This window comes from Pavona decussata, unplaced genomic scaffold, assembly GCF_977016875.1.
Source record: "Pavona decussata unplaced genomic scaffold, jaPavDecu1.1 SCAFFOLD_100, whole genome shotgun sequence".
NCBI lineage: Eukaryota > Metazoa > Cnidaria > Anthozoa > Scleractinia > Agariciidae > Pavona > Pavona decussata.
Window position 1 is genome coordinate 671,855 of NW_028145515.1, and position 23,146 is coordinate 695,000.

A 23,146-nucleotide genomic window follows, 5' to 3' on the forward strand; every position below is an offset into this window, starting at 1 on the left:
AGTGATTCATGTCGGTGAGAATTTATGAAATTATATCTTTGCTGGCTTTGACGCGTGGGAAACGTTATCTGTTTTTTGCCGGGAGGTAGACAGGCTAAACCTGTCCGACCGTGGGGAGGGGAGAAGAGAAAGTTTTTTCTTGTGGTCTTCTTAAACGACTAGACAAACGTATTTGAAAAAGAAACTAAAACAAAATTATTGCAGCCTATCGCACGCCCAGGTAGCACTGACAAGACAGTCAGGATTAAAATCAAAACAAAGAAGAAAATTAGATACAAAACAAAAAGCCCGGCGATGGGGGTGCATCAGTTAACCCTCGATCTCTTGTAGTATGAGCACGAGCTCATTTCCATGTGATTAAGAGGGTACTTAAGTATAAAGAGACGCAAAGAAAAAGACTGTTAGCGAGAGGGGTAGCATTAGCAACTGAATATACAGAAAGAGAGGCAGCAAAATTCAAGCAGAAATTCCTGGCAGAAATGAAGGGAACATAGTTTGTCAAAGGAAACAAAATACTAGGCTTTGTCTTTTCTTTAAGGGTTGAGGTACAAGGACGGGGTGCAAGAGAGGGAAAGAGCTTGAACGATGGCGAACCCCCTTCCCATCCCCCCCCCCCCCCCAGCCCCAACGTATGGAACTTTCTGTCGTAATAAGAATCTTCGCACCCCCTCCCCTCCCCCGCTCCCCTCCCCGGAATCGGGCAAAAAAATCTCCGGCTGGATCGGGTAGATCGGCTTTCGAACAACCCGGCCCAGATCATGAAATAATCAAAAATCACGGACACTTTTCGTTGTTCGAAGTTCCCGAGATGTAACTGTAGTCAGATATTTCTTCAAGAAGTTCACGTTGAAAATCAGCGCAACGTATTTTTCATTATAAATTTATCATTGGGATTTTGTATTTCTTGAACTGAATTATAATTACAAAGCGCTTTAACGCTCACTCGATTGACATGTACCATAAATTGCATCGCCTGAAGCCACAAAAAAACGAAACAGTTGAGTTAAAAATAACTGCGACCTTCGAGCCTTCAATTAGCGATATTTTTAAATACAAACTCGACCAACCATTTAATTTGTAAAGAGTCTATTCCCTTTCATATATATTAATCATGCAAAAGATTTGTTTTGCTAACTGGAGTGTTTACATTACCATTATCAAAGTTTATCTCAGTTAGGAGCTCTGCGCCTCAGAAAAGTACGTGATAATCGGAGGAAAAGAAAGTACTTTAATAATAGGGTCAGTTCGCAATGTTGTTACATGTAAAAGTTGATTTTGTGTAAAAAGAGAAAGCACTGGACCAGAAAACCACGCACGACTGTCTGAAGCGTGGGCATGCCCACAAGACAAAATATTGCATCCTAGACGATTATTATAGACGATTATTTGTTAAAGCCTAACAACTGAGTCACAACATTTTAAAGCAACATCCGAGCTGTTGTGACATCCAGCACAAATACACTCAGTTTTTTTTTTATAAGAACCATTTTTATAAGAACGTTGAGGCTGAGGATTGTTAGGTTCGCAGGGTATTGTGGTAAAATGCACAGACGCCACATTTGAATCTTTTTCCTTACTGTCGATACCGAAGAAATTCAGTGTTCTTGAAAACAATCGATACGTACTTGCGCCGAGTAGTAAAGTACCTTGAGCCGCAGAATGGTGTTTTTTAAAATCTGATAGCTGGAAACTTATGACCAAAATTTTAACTGTCAGCCGTGGGGAACGCCGCATTTTTTAACCGATAGCTGGTAAAAAGAGCCCAGAAAATTAACCAATTGCTGCCCCTAACCGAACGCTGAGAAATAGCAGGAAGTTGAGAATTCAGCTCATCCTTTCAGCTTCAGACTCTTTTGATTTCGCTCTCCTCTGGGGTACTCAATTTTTTTTACGGCAGGATTTCTGCGGTACTGAACACAAGGTCTCTTCTTGCGACCAACCGCTGGCCAAAAAGCCTGAGGACAATGGATAAGTGACTGGTACTCTCGGGGTTGTGTCATCCCCCACAGTGCTTTTGTGCCACTGTGATTTTAACTATTGCTTCATGCAACGAATTAAAAAAAAAAAAAAGAAAGAAAGAAAGAAATGAATGTTGGCACAGCAAAGAAACTTTCGTGCTAAATGCAATGACCTTCCAATCTCGTGCCCAGATCTCCGATTATTGGGCACAAAATCTATCAAATATTAATCCATCTATCAATAATTTTCTTGTTTCAATAGTTCCTTTGTAGCTAGAATTACATGACCCAAGTCTTTTAAAACCTAAAAATTTTATAATTGGTGGTAACTATAAAGGAAATGCCAAATATTAATATTGGAAAGAGAATTGCAAGACTGGCCGAAAGTTTTAAGGCTCCTGACGTGCGGAAGAGGCATTTAAAATCCTACGACATTTTTCGTGTTGTGTGCGTCTGTCGTAAGGATGTTGTAGGTTGATTTACACGACGCGATTCGTGCTGTAGGCATGGCGCAAGCTTGTCGCATGCGACAAGTGTTCAGTGTTGAATGGCGAGAGCTGTGTACGATTTTTACGTGACGCAAGCAGCGCGCGCTCTAGAAATCGCATGCGACAGTCGTAAGAGAAAATCGTACCGTCTAAATCGCCCTTAAAACGATTTAAGCTTGGCCGTTTACTTTTTGTGTTTTGGATATTTCTGATATTCTGCAACCCATAATTTTCTTCAAAAGTGGGTCATGTAACGCGTCCATTGACGAGTTCTGCGTGACAAGAAAGCACCAGGACTAGGATGGAAAGGAATAGAGAGTGGAGACCCCCTCCCTTCAACCCTCGCCTCTTATGATTCAAGAACACGTGAGACGACTGGGGCTCATTCACACCCTCCCCCCCCCCCCCCCCCACTCTACCTCGTAATCCCTCCTGCACCCCAGCAATTGACGACGCTTGTTTTAACTCCAGTTTGCCAATCACAAGACTTTGCAAGGTATCGGATAATAAAACCACTGCAACAGGGCCACGCTAAAAGAGTCACGTTCATATATTTCATATGTCATATACTCTACATATATGTATAACATATCTATCATTCAAAATTTCATATACATTTTCTATTTCAAGTCAAGTTCACAAAGAAGATAAACTCAATGTGCTTGGTAAGACTTCATAGAACAAATATCACTTTTACGCGCTTATTATGACGCAAGTTCTTAGCCTTTTCTTCTTCGCTATAATATGGGGAAGAGTACCTCTTTCGGGCATTTCCGAGTCGGCTGTAAGCCTCGATTTCAAGGTGAGTCATGGCACACAGCCTTCAAGTAAGCCAAAATTTCCATCTAAAAGAGCGTCAGCAAGACCTCCGGTTCAGAACGAGGCGTAAGACAATTCGGAAATTGCCTTATTAGACGAGAGCAGCCCGATGATTTGCCGAAACTCGCTAGACAATTTGTCGAAAATTGCACTCGTACCCCGACACTGACATCATACACACGACTTTCAAGTCTTGATACAAGTCTGGACTTGAACTTTCTCGATTTGTTTCTTACACGACCCTGTAAGCTTTTAGCTTTTTCTTCTGATCGTGTATAAATAAAGGTTAACGGATTGATTGCTGTAAATTCGACTAAAAAAGCACTTCCAAGAAAATCTGGCACTTGTGCTTTCGCCCTAGTCGGTTCGCACCTGTAGATTCGCCCTCTTTCAGGCTAACTTTGGCTTTGGATCATGATGCGTCTTGTGCCACCAAATAATTATCAACATGAAGATAAAAAACCCCACCCTCCGCAGCATTGTTTTAATGTCTTTGGTGATGAGAGCGTTGGCCAGCACTCCAGACACCTTCTGAATCTCGTGGCTGATACAAACAAACACGAACGTTGTGAGGAGGACGTTGAGAAAAGGCTGACCTGGAATGAGCACCAAAATTCCTTTGGTGTCATGTGCGAGCCAAATATGGTACTGAGCTATAAACAACTGAAAAACAAACCAAAGTATCAAGAATATCAGTAATTACCTTCGACGTAGAGAACGCCATTCAAATTGGGTCGCGGGTGTCACGTGTCTTATAACCTGCGTATCAGGCCTTCCTAAGGGGAGGGGAGAGGGGGCAGAAAGGTAAGGAAGCCCTGGAAACGAGGTTGACCGTATATGGAAAAGTGTAGTGAAGACGAGAATCACGCGTGTGTCCCGTAGCAATGTACTCCGGGATCTTCTTTGTCATTAGTCTCCTTCGTAGCCGCCTTTTGTCCGTGACAAGCCCAAACGACGGCTATGAAGTAGACTACTTTGCCGTCCGCCGAGGTGCGAAATAATCTAAACGTCTCTTCCATGTCGCTTGCTAAACACTCAAATATACAGCGCGCGTTTTGCTACCACCTAAAAGTCTTTTCGACCCCAAGCAACTTAGAGCCTCTAGTGTAGATACTGTTTCCCGTAAATTATTATTGTATCAGGGCTCTATTTAAACTAGCCTTGCTAAACTGGACACCCTGTATAAATATTGATTTAAAAAAAATACTGTGCTTATAGCACTCGCGCGATCGCCTATCTTCCCCACGCTTGTTACGCTTCGCTCGCGTGATCCAACACCTCTCGAGATAATTTGTCTCGATCATTACATGATACCAAATAAAAGATTCCGCAAAGAAACGTTCACCAAAAGGTCACCAAACAAATTAAACTGATTTTTTGTTCAACACAAAGAAATATCCAGAAATCTACCGTATAGTTTTTGGAAAGGTCTATTACGCTAGACTATTACCTCCAGAGAGATGGTGCCAACCCAGGCGTAAAATTTACTGAATTTAGACCTAAATGGACCAGGAACATTTCTGAGAAGGATAAAAGCTGTTATCTGCAAAATAAAAAATTGTATTAGTCGATGGCATTTAGGCATCAGCCTGTATGACAGGTGTTAGAGGGCAGAGGGCAACCGGACGCGAGCGCGAAGCGCGGGATCGCGAGGGAGAGGGAAAGGAAGCTTTCTTTACCCTCTCTTCCGCGCTTCGCGAGCGCGCTCAATTCCCCTCTTCCCTGCCCCTTTCTAGCGAGAGCCGCGCGAGATTTTGAGTGAACGTTACCCATTCCAACTCCCATATTAGTTTTTTGTTGATAGAAATATAAATGTCTCTAACGAAACTTGAGCTTCCCCGTTTGACGCGCTAGAGAATATTTTTATCGCAGTAATCCCAATATGTCGTTCACTAGAACTCAGTAACGGGAGGAAAAAAAGAAAAGGAAAGAATTATCTCAGTGCTGTACAATACTTACAGGTATAAAAGACGCTACGGAGTGAGTGTCGTTGCAAGAGAATTTTGAACTGCATGTGAAAGCTTGGATACTATAACCCTGGAATAAAACAAAGAAAACGATCAGTGAGCTTCAGGAAGAGAGGGTGACCATCATGTCGGCCGATCAAACTTTCCGTTTCAGCCTTTGGTACAAGGAAACAAAAAATGCCATTGGAACGAAAACGAGTTGGTTACAAGTACGACGCAGTTAACGGCGCTCCGTGTTATAGCAGACCATAGAGACCTTAAAGGGGCAGTGTCACATATTTTAGTGTTACTTTGAATAGCCAAAAAACACACTTCAATTGATAGAATCGTTAAAATACTGGTTCAGTTGTGTTAACAATAACCCTACTAGTGTACAGAAAGTAGTGTCAATCATTTTTGTCTGCAGATGGTTAGGATGGAAATGGATTACAACTTGACAAAATTGGCCAATTTTTTCAACTTAATTTCTTGTGTATTTTAGAGAAGTTGCTAAAAACTAGACATAGTTTGTTCTTCCTTGGAGAAATCCCTTCACATTTTCTTCCCGGTGTTCTGAGAGCAATTTCACGTTAACAAAGACGTTTTTCGTCAAATGTTTGAGCAGTTTTGACAAAAATACGGCACAATCACCATGAAAATGCACCTTGAAGATTCTAGCACGAGTACGACTATGAATACGAGATTTGATTTCAAGTTTTTAGCGAAGTACTAAGAAGATTTAGCATACCTCAGTGACCGACTATCGCCTAACGCGCAATCTGATTGGCTACACAGATGCCGTCTATCGATCGATAGACGGCAGTTTGTCAGAGCGCGCGCAATTTAGCTTGTATCATTGCACAAATAATAAAAAGATTTTTTTCTTTCATAGATCGATCACTGAGGTAACAATTAGACGGCTCGCTCTCGGTTTCTATCGCCTTTGATAGTTGGCTCGGGGCTTCGCCCTTCGCCAACTATCAGCCGATAGGAACCTCGAACTCGCCGTCTAATTGTTAAATATATCCCAGGAAGCTTCGTTTTACTCTTTGCTGGCAACGAACTGAACTTTACGCAGTTGTTCTCGATGATTGCTAAGCCCTTTCGTGATACCAAGAAGACGAGATCACCTAGGCTTCGAGGACTTGTTTTCGCCGCCCGCTAAGCCGTTCTCACAAAAACTCGTAGTAAAATGATAACCCCTATCTCGTCTTGAATTTGCGAACGGGACTTTGGGCGTGATGCTCAAGGAGTTTGCCTATAAATTCTGAAGGTCTCTGAAGAGTCTCTTGGCCGAGACGAAGCGCCGCGTCACGAACATTTCACAAGTATTTGACAATTTTTCAATTCTTTATTGTATAAATTTCTATCTCGTTTTTTTCCGCCAAAATGACACTAGTTCTCGCGTGCGTACTTTTTCTCCATTGGAAAAACTCGTACTCATTCCCGTTCTCGTACTAGAATCAAAAGGTCTTCATTTTGTCCTGCAACGTGCAACGTAACGTCATTGCGAGAGACAAGTTGGGGGCGAAATTGCACGTGTAACACTCCTCTTCGCCGTGCGTTTGCGCATGTCACTTGTTCTTGATGTTTAAAGCTGTGATAGTAAAGGAACCTTTTCCTGCCCTTATGTTGCGTTTCTGCTTGCGTCGTACACGAGTGTAAACTAGTCCCAAGCAAACGTCACAAGGCCTTACATTTCTTGATTTAACGGAAAGTGTCACAGGTTTGGCGCCATTTCAAAAACCCAGAAACGTTTTTCCATCAAGAGAAACTGAACCTAAAGATAATGCTCAAGTTTTGTTATGAATTACATTTGATACGGAAAGTTTCCGGAATTTCCAACAGAAAATTTTAGCTAAACGGAAAGCGTGTTGATCCGACCGGATTCAAACCAACGATCGAACATCCTCTCAGCGACTAGCGACTCTTCGCGCTGACTCACGGACACACGGCTGGCATTCTGACTACCCGCTGGAGCGCTACCAACTGAGTTTATCTAACAAGAAGGACGTCCCTCATAACACTAGCCTGCGCAGCTGGCGGGATGTTGGGAGAACGCGAAGTTTGGCCGGAGGAGCCGCGAGAACGGTCAGCGAACTGGCGGCTTGCGCTACTCGTTGTCGCGACTCACGTCGCATCTTTCCCGCCAAAACTTTCAATTCGCGCGCGGACAATGCCGCCAGCCATAGGCTCTCAAAACAATAAAAAAACCAGAAGATTCAGCTCCAAACTCCAACATGAGATTGTGTTTTTTCACTGCTAAACTTACCACAAGAGCCCCAACAGCAAAGACAAGACAAGCAACTCGTGCGGGTCCGGAGAATAGAGTTCTTTTGTTGTTATCGTCAAATAATTTGAGGTATTTTCCAGTGCAGTACGCTAAGGCGAATACCATTCCAAAGAGAGAAATCTGAAAATAAACAAATAATAAAATGTCACTCCAAAATCGTCAGAAATCATCATCATCAAAATTATCATCAGGTCTGTTTTAGAGTATGCGAGTCCCACTTGGGCTGGCCTCACGCAATACTTAAGTGATCAAATTGAATCAATACAAAAGAGGGCGCTAAAATAATTTTTCCTTCTCTGGGCAGTGCCAGAGGAGGGAGGATGCGTGTATAACATTTCTCATGCGAAGTTACTCTTCTTCCGACCTGCTACGAAGCTTAGTGCCGAGAGTTGCGAACACAAGACCGTATGCCCTTAGAACAGGAGAATCTGTTTTTGTGGCTGCCTCCGCAGGAACTAACAGCTAGATTTGGAAATTTCTGCACCATCAAATACCAGAATCTCGTTTAAAATAGCGAAATGTGATATGTCTTAACATTAACAGTTATATTTATGTGTCACAATTCCGAGATATTTGTATATGTATTAATAACCCGCCTTGTAATTCAGTTTATGCTGCAAAAAAGTTAAATAAACGATCATTATTATTATTATAAAAGGCTGCCAAACTGACATCAAAATTCAAGAAAAATCCAAAATTTCATCTTGTCAAATACTGAAAAACAAACAGTGCCATGGGAAAGTACTGCAAACGATGTTTTATTTGAATGGTCAGACCATAGAAATTTGTCCACAGACTCAAAAGTTAACTTCGTTACAAGCCTGTGTAATTGGCTCTGGGTTAAGAGACAGAATTGAAATTTAGCTGTAGAAAGACCCTCAGAGCATTGCAGTGAGTAGGCCCTGATTTTTACGTTCAGACGAGTCTCCTATAACTCACCCTGCTAGCAGAGTGTTTCTTTCTGGCAATATTTTAACCACGTATGAAGTCATTCGCCCTCTGATATTTCGGCTACTACGCGAAATACCAGAGCGACGCGAAGGACTTCGTACGATACGAGCTAGAAGACTTGCCAGAAAGAAACGCTCTGCTAGCAGGGCACCTTTAACTCAGTGATAGAGCATTCGGAGTAGTAAATCTTAATAGACACGGTGTTTCCTTCAGGCTCCAGTTGTTCAGAGGCCGGATAACTTTATCCTGTGTCGGATAAGTCACTATCCGACAGTTTCAATCTGGGCAAAGATTTCAGTATTTCCTCTTGTTCAAGTGAATATGCACACTCTGAATACAGTTAAGTTTGTAAGTGTACGAAAACCTTGGACAACGTTTAACGTGAAGCATATTTTGGAGCATGAATAGTGCCTTATCCAGCGGATAAAGTTTTCCGGCCTTTGGACAACTGGGGCCTGGACTATACAATATTTAATTTAAATAAATCTAACTACTTAAATAAATTAATGTTGTAAATAACTACTACAATAAGAGAAATGATAAAAACCTGCTTTACAAGGAAGCCGTGTATACAAACAAAATAAAATGTATGTAAGACTACTGTCAAAATCATAATTCTTCAACTTAGATTTAAATTCATTAAGAGACAGCGACTGTCGAATATTCAAGGGCAGCCTATTCCACAGTACAACTCCGCTGTAAGACAGACTTCTTTTACAATAATTAGTGCGGGGCTGTGGGATAGCAAGCGTACCATCACTATCTCTTAGGTTATAAGTTAAAGTGTTAGAACGGACGACAAAGCGTGAACTAAGATATTCCGCAACCATACTATTTACAATCTTGTACATCATTATTGATTTATTAACAAGGCGTTGACGGTCCAGTTTAACCCAGTGGAGAGATGAACCTTGAGAATGAGGTTGGAAATATCTACTATGTATTCATAGTAACAGAGGCAATGATACCAACCAATCAGGGTGTGTACTCACTGAGGGTTACTGAGTGCATGTAAGAGCCTATACTCACATATCTGTCCAGCCATGATCGGAACCACCACTCACGTACATTGTCATTCTCATCGATAAACAACTCCTTTATCGCCCACTGGGAAAATATCCATTGACACAGAGTCTGAGAGGAGAAATAACAATTAAACAAAATGTCAAAAACGATACCCATCCGGCTACAACTTTGGAGAGAAAGCGAAAGGGATTGCATCTTAGTAACTGATACAGTGGAGCCTCGATTTAACGAACCTCTTTATAACGAAGTCCTAGGTGTAACGAACGATATTCTCCAGCCAAGTCTTTTTCCTCGCGAAGCGAGGCCTTTTCGCTCGAATTCGCGCGGCTTAGCTCCGCTTGGGCCTTCGGCCCGACAAATTTATTAACTTCGCTTCGCGAGGAAATACATAGATTAAAATGAAAGAAATTTTAAGTGTTCGCTAGCAGTACTGTGCTGTGAGAAAGAAATTAGCTGCAGACTAAACAACTACACTGAGAACAGACCACTTACCGGTGAGCCCCAAATTATAGAAATTCCAACAAACAGTAGAAAAAACTTGATCAACATAGTAAAATAATGCTTGTGGCTATCTGCAAAAGAAAACACAAATCGGTATTAGCTCTTATTACCGTCATAAGATAACTTGATTAGAACTGATCAGAGTACTTAGGTATTAGAACAACTGATCAGAGTACTTGGTTATTAGAAAAACTGATCAGAATACTTGATTACAACAAGTGATCGGAATACTTGATGAGGGCAACTGATCTGAATACTTGATTAGAACCACTGATCAGAATGCTTAATGAGAACAACTGATACGAATGTACTTGATTTATAGAACAACTGATCAGAATGCTTGATGAGAACAAATGATCAGAATATACTTCATTGATTTATAGAACAACTGATTAGAATGCTTTATGAGAACAACTGATCCGAATGTACTTGATTTATAGAACTGATCAGAATGCTTGATCAGAACACCTAATTAGAAGACTTAATCAAAACAACAACCACTTATGACTTAAACACATGATTAGAAAACCTCAACCAAAATACCTAATAAGAATCAGAATGATCCAAAGCACACTAAATCAAAGGACATAGTTACAATAATTCTTAACTATTACTCCTGGTCAGAATGTGATTACAAACCCTTGTCAGAATACTCGATCAGAACAAAACAATTGCTCAGAAAACCTCGTCCGAATACTCAACCAGAGCACAAAACCAGGCTTGATTAAAACATTTTAGCACAATGTTTGTTTAGAGCACACGATCACAATGTTTGATCAGGAGACAAAAATCTTCTCAAGCTTACCTTTAACAAGAGCAGCCGTGACTCTGGGCCACATTACTAAAACAACATAGCTGACCACAAACCAGAACGTTACCAAGGGCACAAAATAGTAAAACTGGTATGGACGGCCCATGACTAGACAAAGAACAGCTACCAGGATATTCATTCTTGTTAAAACCTGAAATGCGAGAATGGCAGAAACTTTGTATTTCCCGTTGTGTACATGTTACTGCTCGATACTTAGAAGTTCAACCTTAAGTAACAAACATAAATCTCTTGAACTAAGTTTCATTCAAAGGTACTTTGCATGGAATAATAATTAGGAACATTATCCCGATCTAACTGGAATCTGGAAAGGTTGATTTTTGAGGAAAACCAAGCTTTAAGACAAATAGTTTTCAACGGCGGTATACTGAGCTTCAAACAGTGCGGTACTCGCATGGAGTCATTTTTAGGGGAGTCCGATCGGACTGAATTCGAGCAAAACTATTTGCGTGACATTACATAATTATTTCTGATTATATTAATCTTCAGCGAACTATTTCTGGCACTTAGTTTATTTTAACTTATTTTTACCAAACAAGTCACTTTCAAGTTACCTGACAAAATCTGTACAGCCCAAAGTCTCCTTTGTTCCAAAAGAATGAGAAATGACCATAGCCAGAGAGAAAAAGATACGATGCTACGAGGAGCCTTATAAACACATAAATCGGGAGAACCTGTTGAGGAAACAACAAATGAATTATATTCTGTGAGCATACTGCATTAGTTTTAAACTAAAGGGACTTTGTCAGCTGGAGCATATGCGCCATAGAGTCGGGTTGAAACTAATTTGCATACAACTGGTTGCGGGATTTTTACTTTTCCGCAACTGCAAAACTAAAGCTTTCAAAAATATCGCAACAAACAGCTTCTGTATTTAGGAAAGAACGTTTGTAAATAACAAATTCAGCTAATGAATCTAATAATAATGAACGCGATTCAAACAGATGAAAATAACTTCCTGGACTCTCCAACAGTATTTGAAAAAATTGGGCCAACGATTTCAAGGTGCTTCTCATCAACGCGCGCATGCGCCTGGGGTGACATAGTCCCTTTAATGCTTTAAGATGACTGACAAGTTTATGGAATTAGCAAGATTGCTTTGTAAAAAACAGAGTGATCGGCTGCTCAACTACACATACATGTAATACTGTAAACCAAGGTACAAAGATTTTAAGCATGAAGTTAGTTAGAGCTACTTTGAGGCTAAATCAAGGTTAATACAAGAAGAACAAATTTCCCCAGCAACTACTGCCCTGATGAGATGGCGGACCTTGTATCTCCCAATGACCTAAAGAGCTTTGCCAGCAGCAGTGTATTCTTGAACGTCTGGCAGGTGCAACCATGCTGGAAGGGTCCTTGGGTAGGAACAAACAAAGAGAAGGAACCTGGCCCAAAAAGGCTGGGTGTTGGGAAAAGGGCTACTCGTTGTATCTACTTGAAAAAGCACCTCCCCTGCTTATAAGCACTGCCTCTGAATATAAGCACTGCATAAAGAGCAAAAATACCAATAAGTGCCTCCTTCAAATGTGCACACCACTCCTTCACAACAGTGAAGTACCAGTAATTACGTGAAGCACTTGAGCTCTTGAACAGCACTCACTTCAAGGGTGTCAAAGGAAAAGAAATGATTTCAAAAGATATAAAGTTTGTTTTAAATCAACTGTCTGCGCCTATGATATGGTGACATTCACATTTTCAGGTGATTTATTTTATTTTTTTATTCTGTGGTCACCATTTTGTATTCGTTATTTTTGGCAGTTGCCTGATTGCTTCGCGAGAAGCATGAAACTCGGAGTAGCAACTAAATGCGTTTGAACTAGTCCGACTCCACAAAACTACCTGTACTAGCTCTGGTTTATCCATTGAGCACTTTTATTTAAATAGCAGATGGAGACCTCAGTTTATCTTCTAGTAGTTATATCTAGCTCCTGTTTGTTGAGCACTCCGGCGAATTCATCATCTATTACTATGGAGAAGACCAATTTGGGCTACTCAACCAAGAACATTGAATACTGCATTGGTAGAATCAAAAAATGTATGTAATTTGATGATGATGATGATGATGATGTCCAAGACGAACGGGCAACAAATGCATCCGTTGAATTATTTCTGAGAAATAGGACCTGATGTCAGCTTACATAGGCGCTGATGGCTCCCGATATCAGTCCAATTGTTGGTCCTACTCCTTTTTATGATTGTGAAACATGATAAAGTGAATGAACGAATTTCTGGTCTGATTCGTTGGAACAGAAAAAGTGGGTGGAGTACCTCCAAAGGTCATTCATTTGTTCTGGGAAATTTCGATTTGACTCATCTGCCATACCATTTGCATTTCAACGGGTTAAACCAAAATCTTTGGCCAAACAGAAGGCGCCCCCGGGCCCCAGAACGTCACAGTGAGAATATTAGTGAGCTCACGGAAGGGGACGGTGAATTATCATTGTGTGACCGACATGACATCTTAGTACCTTCACGTTTTTAGGCGATTTGCGACTAAAACTGGTGCTCTCTTCATCTGTTACATCGCGAAGACCACAAGCGGTATAGGAATGTTACAATCTAGAGTCGTAAATACTTGGACGTCACGTTGGTTACACAAGGACAATTTGCCGCCCCACCACATCAGCCGTCCTGCTGCGTAAACTCCCTAGTGACAAAGACTTCATGAATCACATGTAAGCTGGCTGTACATTATGTTCAGGTTACCTTGCTTGCTCCAGTGTAATGATACAGTAAAATAACCAGCTGCATCCAGCCTTTCCACTCGTTGGTCTGATCTCTGTTTAAAACTACCGACTGACAGTAAACAAATAACAAGTATGAACATTACTTCAAAAACGCATTAATAATTCATACGCCCATTGACCTATCAGATGGTCGATAATACATCACGTGCAGTGACTTTATCTCGATAAACCTCCTCGTTATTAGTATGCGGTGTTTTATCAACTAAAACACTCCTTATTAGTACGCGATGTTTTATCAGCTGATAAAACACTCCTCGTTAATATGCAGTGTTTTTCTCGTATGCTAATTTTCAACGTTCACAAAAGTATAGTTGTTATGAACTCTATTGACACACGCTTTTCCAGGAATGTTTTTGAAGCCGTTTAAACAACTTACAGTACGTGTTTTATCGGCTCCTGCTCGTTTTTTTAAACATTACACAATTTTCATAACAATAACAAATTATAGGCATAATTAAGCCCTCTGCCAGCCCTGGAAAAAGTTCCAAAATATCACATGCAGATGCCAGAATTTAGAATTTGATGGTAATTTCTGCTAGCCTGCGTAGAGGGCGGTTTATTTGAGTTTGTTTGCCTCGTGGCAGAGCTGTAAAAACAAACGGAAAAGCCGCGAGAAGACGATAATAAGCCGCAAAGCTGTGAGAAGAATTGTGTTTCACCGATATTTTTTTTCGGCTCTGCTCTCATCATTGCGCATTCAAGGTAAAAACCTTATCTTTTATTGACTTTTCTTATTTGTTATCATTATTATTATTATTATTATTATTATTATTATTATTATTATTATTATTATTATTATTATTATTATTATTTATTTTTTTCTTTCTTTTTTTTTACGTTTGACTGCAGCCAACACTGTAGAGAAGGGTGACGAATTGAACACATTTACAATACAAGCACAGGTGCAAGCAAAAGCGCAATAACAGTGCTTATTTCACAGGAAAACGACCTCGATGCAAGCAAGAGTACACAAGTACAATGATCAAAATTTTTCCTTTTCTTGTGCTTGCACATGTGTTTGCATCACGTTCATTTTCATTTGGCATAAAGCTCTTATGCTTCTGTTTGTACTTGCATCGCTAGTGAAAACCACACCTTAGCTGGAGACCCACCTGTTGGACAGGGACCCATGTCCAAGCACCAAGAGCCAAGAAAAGTATCAGAACTAAAACAAACACAGCATGACTGTATTCCTTTTGTTCTTTGAAAAACAAGTTGGTCCTAAAAAATAAAATAACATAATTCAAACACAGCATCTGCAAATGTTATCATTTCTTATTTTTGCCGGTCTCAAAACATAAATTTCTCATTGCGTTCGACGTAGAAAGAATGCACTCAAAACATAAATTTCTCATTGCGTTCGACGTAGAAAGAATGTACTCCTAATACAGATTGGAGTCGAGAATGTATGGGGCAATGTTGATTGAATGAATGGATCTTGAGACGTGTAGCTGGCATCCCCCGCAGATTTGCAGGGGCGGATGACATCATCACCAACCTGGCAAAGGAGAGAGAGCCTGGCGACATCGAACGCACTCCCTAATCTTTGATTATTACTAGTAGCTAACATACTTTGAAGGCTAGATTTTAGGCCGCATTTAATAACGCCTCACATCAAATTTTGATGCACAATTAACACAGTTTATCCTTGGCGACCATTTCCATAAGTCTCATCAATTCTTTGCTTGCATAACTAGTGAACTCATAAAATTTGAGCACCATTGATACAAACTAGCAAATGAGCTGTTCTTATAGATAAGCTCCATCCCTAAGTTTTCAAGTGCAAATTTTTGAAGAAGAAAAGTGTTTGAAAAAGTCAAAGTCAATTCTTGAGAAAGGTCAACAACATTCTACAGTAGAACCTCTTTATTACGGACACTAAGGGGACAGGGATAAGTGGCCGCATTATAGAGGTGTCCATTTTAGAGAGGTAGGTTTATATGGATTTCGGTCTCTCAGGGACCAAGTGAACTGTCTGTAATACTAAATAGAAAGGTGTCCGTATTAAAGAGGTGTCCGTAAGGAGAGGTTTCACTGTAACTTGTTAAGTTCCTAAACATTTAACTCATATCGTATATTAATTTGATTGCACAAACAGAAGAAAACAGACAAAAAATTTCCCCAATATAATACCTCTGATTGCAATAGTTGTGTCATGCATACATTTAACAATAATTGTTAAATGGATAATTATTATCCTGCAAATCAAGTGGAATATCACCTGATACTTAGCCAACGAGGCCGCAATTAACTTGTTAGTATTTTCTGGTACTATACAATAACAAGTCAGTCAAACTAACCTGTCACACAGATAAAAGTAAAACATTATGAGCCCCAGTTTGAACAAAGCCTTCATAACAGGATACATCCTATCAGAATAGACCCAGCGTAATGAGAAGCTGGGACGGCCCCCAGGCGTGGTTGGCTCAGCACCTGTGAAAGAAGGATTCAGTCTCAGTGTAGGCTTGATTACCAGCTACTGTCAGGGGCACCCAACGGATCGTTTCGGTAAATTATCTGTTCGGAAGACCCTTAATCTCCTACAATTTTCTTAAGGGGGCAATTCACCTAAACGCCATTTTTCTGCCACTTGACATGGCTTTAATGGCAATTTCTCATTCACGTTTCAAGCAATCCAAAAACCCTATCATTATCCCGTGAATCTGTGTTGTGGGGTATTTTGTGAATTTTTGGGTGATTTTGGGATATATTTGGGAGGAGTAGTTTTTTTAGCAGGATTGGTTAAATTAAGAGAAATAAGAAATATTGAAGATTTAGTGAAGTTTTAAAATTAGAATTTGTATTTAATAATTAATAGACGGATACCAAGTTAGTCCACTAACAACCCGGGGTGCTCTTGCGTGGGTATCAACTGTCTGTTGGTGTTCCAAAAATCATTTTCTTTCTTCTATCCCTTCTTAAAAACTCTTTAAATTTCATTCAAATTTAGGTAAATTGCCCCCTTAAGGGAATTTTCACCTCGAACTTTCGTGATATGGGAAATTTAAGGCCTAGTGTTTTCGGATTGACAAAAATGTCGTTTCGGGTACCGACAAAAGGTCAGCTAAGATTTTCGGAAAGGAAATAAGACCTAAGGTTTTCGGGAAATGGACAAGGATGCCCTAGTAATTTCGAAAAAGACTCAAGTTCCCCTAGAATGACCGAACAGATAAAAATATTATAGCGCAGCCTAAAATGAACCTACACGGAGCTTTAAAGGCACTCCAGATAGCCTAAAATAGCGTTTCATAGGATCTGAGAGAAAACTGTCGTTGGGTGCCCCTGTGCTGTTCGGGAAATGAGCCCGAGGGAGCAGCAGCTTTTAACTCTGCAACTCTGTTCTTAAACTTCGAGCCAACTTATTCGCCGCTTTCCTTTCTAGTGTGTCTTAGCTTTTACATAAAGATTTTATCTTGTTATTTTTAGCGACCATTCTTTAGCTTAATTTTTACTCTTGTATAAATCATTGCATTGCATTATTGTAACTTATAAATTTACTTATCGTTTTGACGTTTAATGTTGTAAATTAATTATTATTGTCACTGAAAAGCACTTTTCAGGGAGTGTCATTACAGTTTGTATTGTATTGTATTGTATTGCACTGTATTGTATTGTAAATCGAGCCTAGTCTTAGTGCGGCACTAAAAAACATCAAACATGGCTCTACTGTCTGATGGTCCTGTTCATAACGAATGCAGTGGTGGAATTATTTTCAAAAATTTCTGTTTTTGATATCATTTCAAAACAAAACAAATGCATTCAGGAAATTCTAACGCACACAGCTGCCTTTTGAAAGTGACTGGCTGGCTAGGTTTTATTGTGATAGCTCTAATAATGTTGAAGATACAAAGCCACAGGCTCAGGCAATCAAAAAAGCCCAGGATGAATAGTGTTTGTAAAGAGGTGATGCCACCTATATTAGTGTCACTTTGAATGGCCAAAACACATTTAAACCTAGGCTCGATTTCCAGCCGCTGTTGAGAGAGCGGCGGAAATCGAGCCTAATTTAAACCTGCCACATGGAAACATTAAAACAATACTGTTTTATGATGTATTATTCAGTAAGTGATACAGGCATACTCAGACATACTAGATTAATGGCCTTAGCTCCCACGAGTCTCCTGGGCCCAGTTGTTCAAAGCCCAATTAAGCTAATCCTGTATTAACGTGAACTTTGATTCAAGTTTAATTACTAAACAATAATGATTCTTCCAAAAGATTTTTGGCCCTCAGTTTTGACTTAAGCCTTTCCTTGCCTTTCGCTTGAAATTAGCCTTTAAACCATTTTTAATGAGCTACATGAAAACCTTGATTAACTTTTAATTGTAGATTAGCATTAATCGACTTTTTAACAATCCGGCCCTGTAGCTCAGTGGTAGAACATCCGAACTAGTAATCGGAAGGTCTTAGGTTCGACTCCTGATAGGAGCACTCAGATTTTTTTCCGAATATGCCTGTGTCACTTACTGAATAATAAATCATTCTTATTTATTCACCACTCTTAAAAAAATATTCCATCACATCTATTTCATGCAAACACTGTTTTAGTTTCGGTAACAATAAATTAACCGACTACTGCAAAGACCCTAGTATCAATAACAATAATTATTATTGATACTAGGGTCTATTTTTACCAGCAAGCCCTTCAATTATTGAAGGGCTCGCTGGTAAAAGGGCACACAAATACATGACCAGACCAGCTGGTTATTTTCAAGCAAGGCCAAGGAGTTGAACTCAGGGCTACCAAGATACAACTCCAGATTATTAGAGATGAGAGCGGGATTTAAACTGTAATTACATCCATTTTGAAATCACTGGTGATCCTTGGAATCTGATTGGTCCAAAATGGTGCAATTTATTCCCAAATTGCACCATTTTTTGCTCTAAATTGCATCCTTTCTTTAGCCCATCAAAATGGAAATGAACTAACACAAATAGAATATTAATATTGAGAATGATACTCTGTGATTTCAAAATGGATGTAATTAAGTGGTAATTGAACTTCGTGTCGTGCAATTTTGGTCTGAAATCATACTTGTGATTTCAAATCAAACTCGCGCTGCGCGCTCGTTTGATTTTGAAATCACGCGTATGATTTCAGACCAAATTGCACTCCACTCAGTTCAATTACCAATATGAAACCTTCGGATTCCACTCAGAACCACTCAACCCTGCTGCCTCGATCCCTTAAACCAAATTTGGTGAATCTGAGATTAAACAACAGAAAGCAATCTAAGAAGCATTATTGGTCAGTTAATAGTATGCCCATAGTCCTTCTATTTTAAACCTTACCAGCTGATCCTTTGGGTTCCGCAGGCCACAAATATTGACAGACAAACATAATCAAGAACAACATAATGCTGCAAAAAGAAATTAAATCAAACAAATTAATAATTATTCTAAGTAGTCATAAAAGATAATTCCTCAACAGTTATCCAATATTTTGAAAGCTTTTTCATTTTAGAGAATACGTAGGACATGTTTGTACTACACACGTAACATCACAACCAATCAACAAAAAATGTTAAGTCATTGAACCTTTCAAAACATACCCCTAAACTCTTGCTGCATAGACCCTACTAACCATCCCATCAATATTATTATTGTTCAATGACAGGTAATTAGTTGCATAGAAAGAGGTTGTTGTGGTACATACGATAATAACCAGACAGTGCATTATCATTTGTGTCACAATGTAAATCCTGACGTTTCAACTGCTTACTGCTGGTCGTCATCAGGCAATGAGAAAAACAACAGGAGAATGGTACACCAGTCGACCACCAAGGGAACAACTTCTTGCCAGACAATGGGGATCGAAATGCACCAATCACAGCTGACCATCTTGATACAAATGGTGCCGCTTTACCAGTCGACTTAATTGCCTGATGAAGACTAGCAGTAAGCAGTTGAATCATCTCGATTTACATCTCAAAGTGACTACACTGTGAGACAAAATAATGATAATACACTTATTATATAATAGGTAATATTAGTTGTACCAATAAAATGAATAATGACTGACTGGATCACTTAGAAATTGAAGGGATGCCTGGAAAAAAGCCCTAAATGACTTCTGACCATTTGCTAGATTCCTCTTCCAAATTGCCTTGTATTCACTTGTGGAACAAAAGGAGAATTTGATCTTACATCACTAAGGGCATTATTCTGCGCACACCTTCAATTGATGACTGGAAAAAAAAGTGATAGCCCAGTTTTGATCCACTGCTGTCTTTACAAGAATCAACCATTTATTGATTTTTGACAATTTTCAATAAACTCACCAAGTGATAAATACAGCAAATGTATTGCGTTGAAGGTGAGTTAGTCTAGGAGCTGGCACACAGCAAGTCGCATCTGAGACTTGGAGGTATTGATTACAGTAATAATTGAAAATTAAGTTGAGTTCCTAAAAAGAGAAACAAAAGTCATGTAGTGCAGTAGCCTCCGCTATATGCACCTTACATGTATTTTGATTCATTGTGGCCAGTTGCTATACATATAAATGGTATGTTTAATTTCTTTTTGTACACTTTCTGAATAACTGACTCATGGAAAAAATGGTTGGAATGTCTGACTAAATGAATTACTATGAGTGACTCTCTGACATTAATGAATGAATGGACTGACTGACTGACTGAGCAACTGGTTAACTGTCTGACTGTCTGATTGACTGTTTGACTGGCTGGTTGACCGAATGACCAACTGGACAGAAGGAGGGATGGATGACTGACTTACTGACTGACTGACCAACCGACTGACCAACCTGACTGACTGTTTAGCTGTCTTACTATTTGATTGACTGACTAACTGACTGACTGACTGACTAACAGTCTGTCACTGTTTTGAACGAATGGACTGTTTGACCGATGGCCTGGGATGATTGGAACTGAGTGACCTAACATTTGAAATTACAACTGCAATGACAGCTGTGTGTATTGATTCTTTTCACTTGTTGTGAATCCACTTATAATGCACAGTTAAATGCAGTGTCAGCAGTTTGCTGATTTAAACCCTTTGTTTGTTTATGTTTTTGTTGCCATATTTGCTATCATAGCAGCTTAAGGTCACCAATGCCTTTTGCAAGAAACATGGATTGTAACAAGTGATTGACAGCTGAACAAATTTTGACTACAAAGTTAAGGTTACCAATTTTTTTATTTCTTCTCCATAGTGCAGGCCATCTGTAGACGCCTCAGGTCTTTTGCGAGCTGCATGGAACGATGCCCACATCAGTGTGATAGATGAATTTTCCCTTGGACTAAAATGAAACACATGGATCTCAATCATTTCATGATCAAATGCCATACCATCAACAATTATTTGTTATAAGTGATATATAGAAAGAGTGTAGACTACATTTATTGGCTAGTTCATAGTCTCATGTCATCTAACAATACAACTATTTCCCACCATTGAAAGCCCATGGGTGGGTAACAGTGCAAACACTATATTTAATAACTACATTCACCTGTGAATCTTGGTAAAAAAAAAAAGTACTAGTCAAGAGCTGACATAAAATATTTGAATTTTTGAAATTATGGGATTTATTAAGATGTTTGCAAAGGGCATGATGAAAAATGCCCACTTCCCCAAAATCAGCATCTTACTGCAATTATTTAGAAGTGAGATATTGGGACATTTATGTATGGGGTCGTCGGAGCATAACATTATAACTTCTAATATCTCACCCCGAGATTGCAATAAGATGCACTGATTTTTGGCAAGTAGGCATTTTTCATTATGCTCTTTCAAAATACCTCAACAAATCCCATAATTTGAAAACTTTAGTTTGTGACATCATCACTTTCAACAATAGTACCCTATTTTAACATCCTTAACCTTGTACTCAAACAATAATTATTGTGCTACACAGCCAGATCTATTTTTTGTCAATATTATCATAAATGTTAAAGTTTGGAAAACCTACAACATTTCTGAAGCAATTGAATTGAACAATTCAATCTTCTCATTGGTGATCATTTTGCGTGCCTCATGAAGCTTATCATTCACAACAGGTTCTGCAGAAGTAACGATAACATTAAATTAACAACTGAAGCTACCACAAGATCATTATCAACACAGACAACAAGATTTCTTTTAGTACTGACTGACTAAAATTAATAGTAAGAGCTCTCCTTATTTTTTAATAGATGAAAAATGGGAATTAAGCTAGAACCATTTTGCTTCTGTTCACATTCAACTCACAAAATTTCTTGGGGTGCTTAATACATGTATATTTTGCTGATGCTTGCAAAATTTTTGCAACTGCTCATACACTTGGCTTCTCATAAAAGATTGCTTACATGCTCCAATTTCCACATACCTCCTGTGAGACATTTCCATTTCTGTAAGTACAATTGACTCCCGATAACTCGAACCCTTGCTAACTCGAACCTCCTGCTAGTTAACACGAACCAATTTTCCTTTCCTTTCAGGTCATTTTCTGTATAATTTTACCCTCGATAACTTGAACTCCCTATAACTCGAACCTTTTTCAGTTTCCCTTGAAGGTTCGAGTTATCAGGAGTCCACTGTATAGACCATAGAAAACCGTCATCGATCGATTTGTGTTTTACAATAACATGGAAAAAGTATGAGAAGAATCAATGGCTTTCTTTTCATTGAGAAATAAGCGTGCACGTTAAAATAATCTGACATCAATGTTCTTTTTGTCTGTACTCTTATAGGCAATAGCTAGGAGTCAATCAGCATGCGGAATTTTGACAGTTATTGTAAAAAATACCTTGCTGAATCCAAATGATAGCTGGGGCTGGTGGAAAAGGACTTGATTTCCTGGGTATCTGCATCTTTTGACTCTCATTTCTCTTTTTTGCCACCAAAGTCTCCATTGACCTTTTAACCTTAGTTAAATTATCTGCAAAAAGGAAAACTATGTGTAAAACTAAAACATATTATTATTTGATTACTCTTTACGATAAAAATGGTATAATATGTTGTGGTTCCAAATTTTTTGGTTTAAAAGTTTGATTTTTATTTCGATTTTCTCTCAGATTTTGGTAGTAAAAATGGCACAAAGGAAAAATATAAAAATCAAACTGGTTTGAAAAATGTCCAAGTTATAACCAAAAAGAAATTTTGAAATACAACATATGCATGTAATCTGCATAATCTAGTCTGGACAATAGAAAATATCACTGACATGAATTAAAAATAACTCACCATGAAATAAGAAAACATTGATTTTTTGTGTCAGTCAGTGATTGAAAATAAACTTCATCTGTAGACACGGATGTCTACAAATAATTAACAACCACTGAAATCTTCTCTTACCTGCTTGTATTTTTCAATCACTTTTCAAGGAGTAAATAATTTATTCTTTAAGAATTTGAAATATATAATAATTATTTCATGAAGAAATTGGAACCGCAAGGAAGTACAAGTCTAGCAGATACATGTACTTGTCTAATTTCTCTGCAGGCAGTGACAAACACATATATTTCCCCTTACAAAATCATTACTTAATCAACTATACAAGTCACAAGAATTAAGGAAATGATCATCAAAGATGTTGAAACAAACTCTCCCAACATACAAGTACCATTACTTGTAACTGCCCAAAGGGCAGGA

The 23,146-nt window shown here is 39.0% G+C and overlaps 1 protein-coding gene across 3 annotated transcripts in view; it reads right to left on the reverse strand.

Annotated features, from left to right (window-relative positions):
* Positions 1–2,973: 2,973 nt before the first annotated feature.
* The window catches only part of LOC146472202 (N-acetylneuraminate (7)9-O-acetyltransferase-like), a 26,726-nt gene continuing 6,553 nt past the window's right edge, over positions 2,974–23,146 (reverse strand). For 2 of the 3 annotated variants that reach the window (XM_085119607.1, XM_085119609.1), the window contains 16 exons: positions 22,302–22,433; positions 21,486–21,576; positions 20,705–20,816; positions 19,840–19,964; positions 18,851–18,918; positions 15,859–15,991; positions 14,671–14,779; positions 13,518–13,610; positions 11,366–11,485; positions 10,788–10,944; positions 9,974–10,053; positions 9,485–9,589; positions 7,484–7,624; positions 5,225–5,302; positions 4,716–4,808; positions 2,974–3,928 (listed from right to left, as the gene is read on the reverse strand). In XM_085119607.1, coding sequence (XP_084975733.1) covers positions 3,656–3,928; positions 4,716–4,808; positions 5,225–5,302; positions 7,484–7,624; positions 9,485–9,589; positions 9,974–10,053; positions 10,788–10,944; positions 11,366–11,485; positions 13,518–13,610; positions 14,671–14,779; positions 15,859–15,991; positions 18,851–18,918; positions 19,840–19,964; positions 20,705–20,816; positions 21,486–21,576; positions 22,302–22,433 — 1,910 coding nt within the window. In that variant the 3' untranslated portion in view covers positions 2,974–3,655. The remainder of the gene's footprint in view (positions 3,929–4,715; positions 4,809–5,224; positions 5,303–7,483; positions 7,625–9,484; positions 9,590–9,973; positions 10,054–10,787; positions 10,945–11,365; positions 11,486–13,517; positions 13,611–14,670; positions 14,780–15,858; positions 15,992–18,850; positions 18,919–19,839; positions 19,965–20,704; positions 20,817–21,485; positions 21,577–22,301; positions 22,434–23,146) is intronic. The other variant, XM_085119608.1, reaches the window with a different exon arrangement.